General features: G+C 36.9%; 1 protein-coding gene and 1 pseudogene across 2 annotated transcripts; one reads left to right on the top strand and one right to left on the bottom strand.

Moving 5' to 3' along the window:
• Nucleotides 1-1044: 1044 nt before the first annotated feature.
• Nucleotides 1045-4717, bottom strand: LOC129297336 (chalcone synthase 2-like; annotated as a pseudogene).
• An 87-nt stretch (nt 4718-4804) lies between these two features.
• Nucleotides 4805-10502, top strand: LOC129297332 (kinesin-like protein KIN-13B). Of its 2 annotated transcripts, none has more exons than XM_054935677.1 (12): nt 4805-5222; nt 5511-5726; nt 6153-6341; nt 6547-6648; nt 7150-7227; nt 7322-7403; nt 7840-7999; nt 8083-8385; nt 8669-8887; nt 9043-9394; nt 9473-9538; nt 10041-10502. In XM_054935677.1, the coding sequence occupies exons 1-12, from the start codon at nt 5058-5060 to the stop codon at nt 10134-10136; spliced, it is 2028 nt and encodes a 675-aa protein (XP_054791652.1). In that variant the 5' UTR covers nt 4805-5057; the 3' UTR covers nt 10137-10502. The 2 variants fall into 2 exon arrangements, with proteins under 2 accessions (XP_054791652.1, XP_054791651.1); XM_054935676.1 differs by having other exon boundaries at nt 4806-5222; nt 9957-10502.
• Nucleotides 10503-10702: the final 200 nt, after the last annotated feature.

The raw sequence follows: 10702 nt of genomic DNA on the forward strand, positions 1-10702 counted from the left end.
CGGATAGATAATTTCCACGCTGATCCATTTTTCCTCATTTCTTCTGCTCATACGCACTTGGTCAATAATTACCATATCCAATTAACTCTATAATTAACTGAATCTTAATTGGCCACTTGTAATTATCTCTAGTTAATTACAAGCATGCCTCCACGGGAACGACCACTGTGCAGCACCAACATGTCCATCAATCATTGCACCTGTGTGATCACCAGTTATCATATAATTATATGTGCACATGTTTTGATCGTGGATATTTCACACGAGAGAACAAATAATTAATTATATTAATCAAACTAGATCAAATGGGTCTCTACATGAGTAAAGTAAATTCCAATGAAATAAACAAGTGGGACAAACACGGCCATATTAATTAGCCTATGTATGTATATACGGTGGTAATGTCAACTAACTTTGCTTGCGGGGAAGGCAAAGTAGATGTGCGCAATGAACTGGCTACATCTTAATATGTACAAGGTCACACGTGCATGCATATATTCGCTCGATTAATGTAGGATAACAATAGACGTTATTTTTTATGATTTATTGTACAGACTAATTTAATAAAAAATTATTATTTTTTAAAAAATAGTAATAACTATACTAGGATTAAAATTATAATAACATAAATAAATTTATCATTCATTTTTATTTTAAAAATTATATTGAATAAGTTGATATGGTCTTTTATTATAAATATATTCTTCATATTTTATTTAAATCATTAAAATATTATATATTTAATAAGTTTTTAAATTTAACTATTTTTTGTTTAGTTCAAAGGGGGTAAAATATTAAAATAGAAGATGTAAATTTGTAAATTTTATATGCCCCACTTATAATTTTTTCCAAAGCACCCACTCACCCCAACGGAGCCACTACACTACATATAAAGACACACATGCATGGATATATAGATAGTTATACATATATGACGTGTTGCACCGATTTTTGTTCCTTATTTCTTCTTCCCTTGCTTGCCCTACTCACCCTTTCCAGTTGACTCCATAATCAAATTAACCAAACCTTAATTACCACATTTAATTATCTCTGATGATCTGCCTCCACTGGAACACTGTGAAACACCACTGTCTCCACCGTTATGCCTGGTCCGAACCCCAACAACACTCCCCATTCATGTCCTTCTCCTGTGTTGGCTTTTCCTTCGCTTATTGATTTCTTCCTCATTCCATCCATTATGAATAGAACACATGCACTTGTGAGGTTCCCATACTCGCTAAGAATTTGCCTCGATTCTTGCAGCTTCTCCTTCTCCAATCCAAGCTTCATCTCCACTTGATCTAGAGTGGCTTGTCCACCCAGGTAGGCGATCCAGAAAATGGAGTTACAGTCATTGATGCCTATCGGCGCCAATGCTTCCGCGAAGCAATCCTCGATGTTCTTTGAGATTATATCCGGCACGTCTTTCTACAAGTGGAAAGTGAGACCTGCCTCGTGAAGGTGTAGTTTCATGGCGTTGTCGGAGTTAAGCAAGATGGTTTGCATTGCAGATACCAGCTCGAAAATTGGTTGCTCCACGGAGGTGTCAGGGTCAGCACCGACGATGACAGCAGCAGCACCGTCGCCGAACAAGGCTTGGCCCACCAGGGAGTCAATGTGGGTCTCAGTGGGCCCACGGAAAAAGATGGCAGTGATCTCCGAGCAAACAACAAGAACACGCGCCTTTGTTGTTCTTAGCCAAGTCCTTGGCAAGACGGAGGACGGTACTGCCAGCAAAGCAGCCCTGTTGGTACATCATGAGACGTTTGACGGAAGGTTGGAGGCCGAGAAGCTCTGTGAGCCAATAATCGGGGCCGGGCATATCGACGCCGGAGGTAGTGCAGTAAATGAGGTGGGTGATCTTAGACTTAGGCTATCCCCATTCTACGATAGCCTTGAGGGTAGCTTGTTTTCCAAGCTTAGGCACCTCCACCACCACTACATCTTGGCGGACGTCGAGTGAAGAAGCCATGTAAGCACACATGTTTTGACTCGCTTTCAGAAACTCCTCAGTCAAGTGCATGTAACGCTTCTTGATCATAGTCCTTTCACTTGAGAGAACAAATATAATCATATTAATTCATCACACCAAACCAAATGGGCCTCTCTAACGAGCAGATATCACAGTCAGTAAAATTAATGAAAGACACAAGGGATGAGAGACGCAATTACAAATGCGTTTGAATTTTTGTTTGAGGTGGGTCATGTGCTCGCTGTTGGTGGTGCGGAAGTAGTAGTCAGGATAATCAGCCTGATTGACATAGTTGGTCGGAGTGGCGGTGCCGTGGCCAAGATGGTGGCTGCTCCACGAGATCGTTGGGAGATGCGGATCTCGTCGACGGTGACCGTGATCTTGAATTGAAGCAAAAAAGGAGGATATATGTGGGGGTGGGCGTGTGTGCTTGTTTGTGTATATATAGCTAGAGGTTCAGGGGCATTATGGGCAGGTTTGAGGGACCGTGAGCGAACTAGATAGGGATCGTGAGTGAGGGTGCATTAACGAAGATGAGTCGCACTTGGACATTAGTTATATTAAGTGCAATACCTTCTGAATTACTAGTATGTAATCTCCTTGAACTTGACATCTTGGGTTGCACAATACTCCATTCAACCTATTTATAACATACATTTTAGAAATAGTTTTTAGTTTAAAATATAGGATAACTTATAATAATTAAATTATGTTTTTTAATTTTATCATTTCTTGATCAGTATGAAGATATTTAATATAATTATATTATTATTTAAAGTCAAAAGCAAAAATAAAATTATATATCATTTTTTATGATATCAAGAAAAAAAAATTTAATTTTTTTTAAAATATGTGAAATGGTTAAAAGTATCATATAATAAAAGGTTGGAGGGAGTAATTGATTTAAAGTTGTGGATCAAATACATGCCAAACAATGATCACTAATCATTCATAATTTGAATTACTTAAAGTCGACTAATTTTAATTTCATCTCGCATTTCCTTAATTGGATGTAGCTAACACGACTCTTGAAATGTAGCTAACATGTCTCTTGAAATAGAACTGATCTGATTTTCTCCGCATCTTCACGCTGTATAGGAAAGTGTTACCTCAATTTCAATTGCGTTTTCCAAGTTTTCTACTAATAATGTCCAACAAACACCCTCCTACTGTACTCGATCTCCGTGCTGTTCTTCTTCTTTTTTAACTTGCACTACTCTTTACTCGTAGGATGTTAGGTGTAAATTGACTTGACTTAACATGAAAAATCTCATCCCATATATTAGATAAAATTGGTGGGCTTAATGAGTTTGCGTTGCTTTGGCAGGCGAGATGAAACTCGAAAGTCGATTTGAGACGGGATGAGTTTTACAAGGTATTCGAAGACAGAATGTTATCGTTGCCTATATTTGTTAGAATCTATGGACATTACGATTTCATTTTAAACATGCCAACCGGCTTATCAAATACAATTTTATTTAAGTTATGAGTGAATTTAAATTAAATATTTGAATTTAAAATCTCATATTTAAAATTTATAAATTATAATTTTTTTATTTGAATGATATAAAAATTTTTAAATTATAATATTAAAGTCATTTGTTTGAATTTTAGGTAAAAATTTTAAATTTTAAATTCTCTATTTAAATTTAAAGACAATTTGAACATCAGCCATTTAATCTCATCATGTCGATGTTGGCAAGTTAATCTCAGTTAGTGCCGGCGGTCGGGTCCCAATGAAAGTTGGCTAAAGGCAATGAAGTTGATGAACGAACTCAACGGAAGAGAAAAACTTACATAAAAATTTAAAATATTAAAAATTTAAAAACAATTTTAAATTAAAAAGTGATTGTGGTAGGATGTAGATTTAGATTTGAGTCAAATTTAAATTTACATATTTTTAATTATTTAAATAATAGATTTAGTTTAAATTCAAACTATATACATCCAAACATAACATAATGATAAAAGCCCATATAATCTTGTTAAAATTCATCCAAGTGATTATGAAAATCCATTTACATTGTTTAGGTAATTTTCTAAAAGCCCAATTAATTTTAATTTGGATTTCCTTATGACACGTGATTAGAAGCTAACAGGAGGTGCTTATGCTTTTAAAAATCACAGTTGAGTCTTCAACAACCAAAATTTCTTCTATCTACCCTCTGTCCTCTTCTCCTACTCTCTCACAACCTATTTTTCCTGCATTTTAATTTCCATTCTAGTTTTTTAATAATTTATTTCAACATAATTTTTTCCGTCCCTCTCATTATATGGACTCATCTTATAGACATAAATGAGGCCCAAATATACTATTCAAGCCCACCATTCAATGGGCTTCATTATTCCGTTTTTCATCCCTCAAAACTTGATCTTTTGCTCAAGACTTTTTTTTAAAAAATGTTTAAAATTGTAAACAAATAAAAAGTCGGTCCAGTATTCTTATAAATTATTTTTTCCCTTCAAAAGGTTAAAGGCCGGAAAGCATGGCCCTGTGGGCCCAATACTCCCAACACGGGTATGGAACCGCGCCGCAAATTTCACTATTATGTTGCGCTCCCTTTGAAACGAACAAAAGAAAAGCCGTCCGAGATCATGACACGTGGCATCAGCCGCGAGGATGCCAGGAATTTGAATGCGAAGCCAAGCGCGCAACGATAAAAGCTGAAGTGACCGAAAACCCAACGTTGACCCCACCATGTGCAGCGGTGGGCGACGATGATAGGACACGTTCAAATTAACCATAGGGACCCACCACCTCCTTCGCACGTGCCAAACCACCTCCTTTCCCTACCACCACCGTCCACCTTCTTTCTTCAAGCCAAATTTCAAAGCCTTCATTCATTCCTCATTACACTTCTTTATCTTCGGTTCCACTCCACACCCACCACTGTACTGTACTTTTAGTCTTCTACTTTCTCTTCCTTCTGCTTCTGCTTCTTATTTTTTGATGAAGCATTGTGTTACTCCCGATCGGGTCTGATCGGAGCTGGATTTTGAGTTTTATAGGGTTGGGAACTGGGGATAGTGTGAAAGGATTGATCTTGTCCAGTGGCTTCCGCGAGAGGAAGAAGGACGGACGGAAATGAACGGAGCTGGGAGACAGGGGCTGAGATCTGCTGCGACGGGAGTGCATCACCAGCGTCAGTACTCCGATAACTTCATGGACAGCTCGTCCAATGGGAGGTGGCTTCAATCGGCTGGTCTCCAACACTTGCAAACCTCCGGAAATCCCATTCCTCCACTTCAGGTTTTGATCTTTAACGTCATGTCCTATTTCTGTTTATCCGTTCCATTTCCACTAAATGCTTGGGAAATCCCCCCCCCCCAAAACCAATAATGTTCACCTGGGCTAGGCAGGATAGCTTGGCTCTTATGTTTTTTCTCCGTATACTGTAATGTGAATGTGAGTAGTAGTACCGTCTACTGGTTATCAACTAACAGTGGGTAGGGGGTTTTCTATTTAACTGACTAGATGATCCTAAGAATCTTGTCTATGAAACTTACCCGTCTTTCTTAATATTGGAAATGTGAACAGGACTACAACTTCTACGGAGGGGGAGGGCAGGGAAACAGAATGCTAAGGAATGCGCATAAGAGCTTCAATGGAGTGAATGAGTATTATATGGAGCCCTCCACACCTCCGGGCAATTATCAGGCTTCTAGTCAGAAAAAGTATGGTGAAGATTCACCCAGTGATTTCAGCCCTGGGCTGTTGGATCTCCATTCATTTGATACGGAGCTTCTTCCTGAAGTTAGTACCTTTACATTTATCAAACAACATGGATTTGATTTCTGGGCTATATAATTGGACAATTACGATTTCTTGAAGTTGGTTATGCTAATTAATGTTTTAGGCCTCACAAAAAGTCTGTTCTATAAGCCTCAAAAATATCCTGGAATGCAAATTTTGTACATTTATCCTGGTTTAAATATTTTAAAAACTTTTTTGTGTTATTGTAATATGAGAAATCAAGGCATTTGTTGATTTTTGAATCTCTATGTTATGGCAATGTAATTAAATACTTAACTATGGCAGTAAAATTAAATCTTTAATCACTCATGTAAGTTAAATTTTTGGTTTTAAACTAGGATGGTTAGTCTTCTATTTTCTCCTTGTTTGTTGGTGTGGGAAAACATGACTAAGTTTTATTGATATATTTATTGTTTGTTGTGGCAGATGCCAGTATCCAATGTGTATGATGGTACTTCTGCGTATCGGCCTGTCCAGGATAAAAGCTTTGATGACTGTGAACCTTACATTTCTGGCAAACAGACTGGCAGAGCTCGTGTTGCAGAAAACAATCTCCTCAAAAGTTTTTCTGCAGACAAAGAGAAATCCAGTTCTGTGGCAAAAATTAAAGTTGTGGTATGTTCTCTTCCACATCTCAATTCATCAACTACTAGAATTTTTCAGAAACTATAGACATGATCCTTGGTTTTGCATGCATAGACTTTATTTAAATTTCAATGTAGCATCATAAATAATAAAATCAATTAATTTTTTTTTCCAAACTGTTAATAGTATTTCTTGAAGTTTATTGATAAGGTTTGCATGTTCTATCTTAATGCAGGTTCGCAAGAGGCCACTTAACAAGAAGGAAATTGCAAAAAATGAGGAAGACATCATAGAGACAAATTCCAATTGTCTGACAGTACATGAGACTAAACTTAAGGTAAGTTCAATAGTCAAAAGACAAATATAACATTAATTTGATTAATATTTGTGGTTTCCATTTGGTATACTTATCCCTAAGCTTGAAAAAACGTAAGATTAATTATTAGAATCGGAAAACTCATAATTGATCTCCCTGCCAAACATATCTTGTAACAGTAAATCTTTCTTGCTGAAATTGACGTGTGACTTGATATGGTAGAAATGGCCAAATTGTAGGATATAATATGCATATGATAAGTTGTGCTATTCATGCTGCAGAATGTAATAATCTGTATGCTCATTTTAATTTGTACAAAGCCTTACTAAGAGTAGTATCAGGCTAAAAATACAAGTCATGAATTGCTTTGGCAGTTTACAACATATTCCAAACTTACAAATCTCCTCCAGTGTTGACAACTATGTGCAGTTATGTTCACACTATCAAGTGATTAAAAGATTTTGGTATGATCATGTGGTAATTGGTTTATTTTCAAATTTTTAAAATCTCAATACTTTACAGGTTGACCTAACTCAGTATGTTGAGAAGCACGAATTTGTATTTGATGCTGTCCTGGATGAAGAGGTCACAAACGATGAGGTGACTACTTAGTTAGCTGTTCTTTTGAAATTAATGAATAGACAAGATAAGTGCCTAACAGTTGTTACTTTTGGTCCCTTTTATGTTTCCTTAGGTTTATAGTGAAACAGTGGAACCCATAGTTCCAATAATCTTTCAACGCACTAAGGCTACTTGCTTTGCATATGGACAGACAGGTGATAACAGCCTTTTGAATTTGATTTAGTAGCTATAAAATGCTTCACAAAGAGTATGACTATTTGAGAAGTGACTTTTTGGACTTTTAAATTTGATTCCCCCCAAAAAAGAGTGGTCATAGGAATAAAAATTCTGTCCTTTTCATTATATATACTTCTTTAATCTTTATAATGCACAGTTCTGTTCTTGACTTTTTGATGGTTTGTATCTTGTTAAGCATGGTACCGTGAAATAGAATTATAGATACCCCCAAAATGTTTTCATTATCTCTACACTAGTTGGTTCAAAGACCCAAAGGAAATCTGCTATAATTCTGTAAAGTAAATCTATATTCTGCTATGGCCTTTCATTGTGTGCTAGGGTAACTTTGATGGCTTACTTGTGCTACTAGTTATGTAAAATTGAACAGCAAAACACCATTTTCTGCTTTTCTAGGAAGTGGGAAGACTTATACAATGAAGCCACTACCACTTAAAGCATCAAAGGACATCTTGAGATTGATGCAACATACTTACAAGAACCAGGGATTTCAGTTATTTGTGAGTTTCTTTGAAATATATGGTGGGAAGCTTTTTGATCTCCTTAATGATCGAAAGTGAGTTATTCAACCTTTCCTACTTTTGCTAGCACCTCTCTGTTTTATGAAATTGCAAGTTAAAATTGGAAATTGTAACGCAGAAAGCTTTGCATGAGGGAGGATGGTAAGCAGCAAGTTTGCATTGTGGGTTTGCAAGAGTACAGAGTTGCCGATGTAGAGACCATCAAGGAATTGATTGAGAAAGGAAATTCCACGAGAAGTACAGGCACTACTGGTGCAAATGAGGAATCTTCACGGTCACATGCAATACTTCAACTAGCTATCAAGAGGTCAGCTGATGGCAATGAATCCAAGCCTCCCCGTCTTGTTGGCAAGCTCTCCTTCATAGATCTTGCTGGAAGTGAACGTGGAGCAGATACTACTGATAATGACAAGCAGACAAGGTATGCTCCAAGGAGTTTGAAAGAGTATAAGGTGAATTTGCATCATTGCGTAGTTGAGTAATTGTGAAGCCAATTTCTTGTACAAAAATTTAGATAGTACGGCTCTACATGCGGCCAACTTTGGTATAACGATGTACTCTTTTTGTCCAATTTATGTGTTTATCCTCAGATTTTAGATTCTATTATTTTACCCGGTTCATAAGTTTACATTCTTAATTCATTCCTCTTAACTTTATTAAGGAATTTGTTTGCTTCATTGGCTGTTCCAAATTATGTGATGCAGGATAGAAGGCGCTGAAATCAATAAGAGCTTACTTGCCCTGAAAGAATGCATAAGAGCTCTTGATAACGACCAGGGACACATTCCTTTCCGAGGCAGTAAACTAACTGAAGTTTTGAGGGATTCATTTGTCGGTAACTCCCGCACTGTTATGATCTCATGCATATCACCAAGCTCTGGTTGTTGTGAACATACTCTAAATACATTAAGATACGCTGACAGGTAAAACTGAGTTTCTTAATTTTGATTAATCATGTTTCCTCCTTTATTCTTGCATGGCTGCATCACACATTCACGCATATACCACTATTAATGCGCATAAAACAACATAAAACTCATGGTTGTGTATGTATGTTACAAATTGAATGAATATCCAGGGTGAAAAGCCTGTCAAAAGGGAACAACACTAAGAAGGATGTTTCATCTACAAATTTTAATCCCAAAGAATCTACTACTGTTCCCTTATCTTCAATTACTGCATCAACTTTTGAGGATCGCACCGCAGATACCTGGCCTGAAGAAGATGATGGAGATGAATTTAGTCCATCTGAAGAGTATTATGATCAGGTGAAACCATCATGGAAAAAAAATGGAAAGATAGAGCCACACGGTACCACAGATGACAAACTGAAGAAGCCCAATGGTCAGACTCAGATAAGACGGAATGACCTCCCAAAAGCTGAACCTAAGGTTGCACATTCAGACGATGATTTGAATGCTCTCTTAAAGGTGAGATATTGAGAGAACGGTTTACGTACTTACAAAATATAATTTCATTGTAATTTGTGGGATGTTTCATCATTTCAGGAAGAGGAGGACCTTGTAAATGCTCATCGGAAACAAGTAGAGGAGACTATGAATATTGTTAAAGAGGTATTTGGCTGATAGGATCTACTAATCTCGAAACATGTTTTATTATTATTTCTATGGTCGATGCAAGTATCTCAAACTTTGAAATTGAGCCACCCAAATGGATCTTGGTCTTTGACTTGCCATTAAAGTCAGAGACCTGGTTATTTTCCTGAATCTGTTTTTGCATTCCAGGAAAAACGATGTATTTCCTGAGCAGAAAAATGCATTCTTGAAAGTTTATAGCTTTTCTACTTTTAAACTAGAGAAGTCCTGGACTGTGCAAATGCATGGGTATTAATAAGAAATGTGAACACTACCCCCCCCCCCACCCCCCCCAAAAAAAATGGAGAGATGAACAGTACTTGAATAATGAATGTACAGTAACACAAGATATTAGTTTCATGTAACTTTTTGAATTACTTTTTTGCTATTGATGCAGGAGATGAATCTCTTGGTTGAAGCAGATCAACCAGGAAATCATCTTGATGATTATATAGTAAGACTAAATGCCATTCTATCTCAGAAAGCTGCTGGCATCCTGCAGTTGCAAACCCGTTTAACTCATTTCCAAAGACGCTTGAAGGAGCATAAAGTTTTGGTTTCATCTGGTGGCTACTAAATATCAATAAAAAACTCAGTCTGCAACGGCTATATTTCTGAGTCTGAGTGCATGCATTCTGTGATTCAATTAAAGTTTATCTGAATCTGGCATATATTGTAGGAATCTGCTTGTTGATTCATTATTCTGATTCCTACTTTTTCCTCGGGGATTAGAATCTGGAGCATTCATTTTTCTCCTTTCCCTTCTGAGCACACAGGCATGTGTTGGTTTACCAGGCTTGCTTGTATAAAGATCCCCATAAATACCAATGTAGCTCTTATTAAATTTAATTTACTGCTGACTCTGCAGTTGATTATTAATGTATTACACACATGGGAAACTACCAGTCTTTTGGTCATAAATATCCCGGGTTGCGTTGTTAAAGGTGGAGGGATAGGAATCATAATTTTATGGTGCAACTAGTAAGTTTTCCATGTTATGGAACGAAAGGAATCACGTGATAACGTACCCCATAACCCAAAATCAAAGAAGCAAGACCAATAAGTTGTCGCAGCAGTGTTAGTTTTCAACATTTAACATGATTGAAGATATTATGTAGGACTTGTTAATGTAAGCACACGTGA

Source organism: Prosopis cineraria, unplaced genomic scaffold (assembly GCF_029017545.1).
Source record: "Prosopis cineraria cultivar Desert tree isolate PC_DT_omini unplaced genomic scaffold, ASM2901754v1 PC499, whole genome shotgun sequence".
Lineage (NCBI taxonomy): Eukaryota > Viridiplantae > Streptophyta > Magnoliopsida > Fabales > Fabaceae > Prosopis > Prosopis cineraria.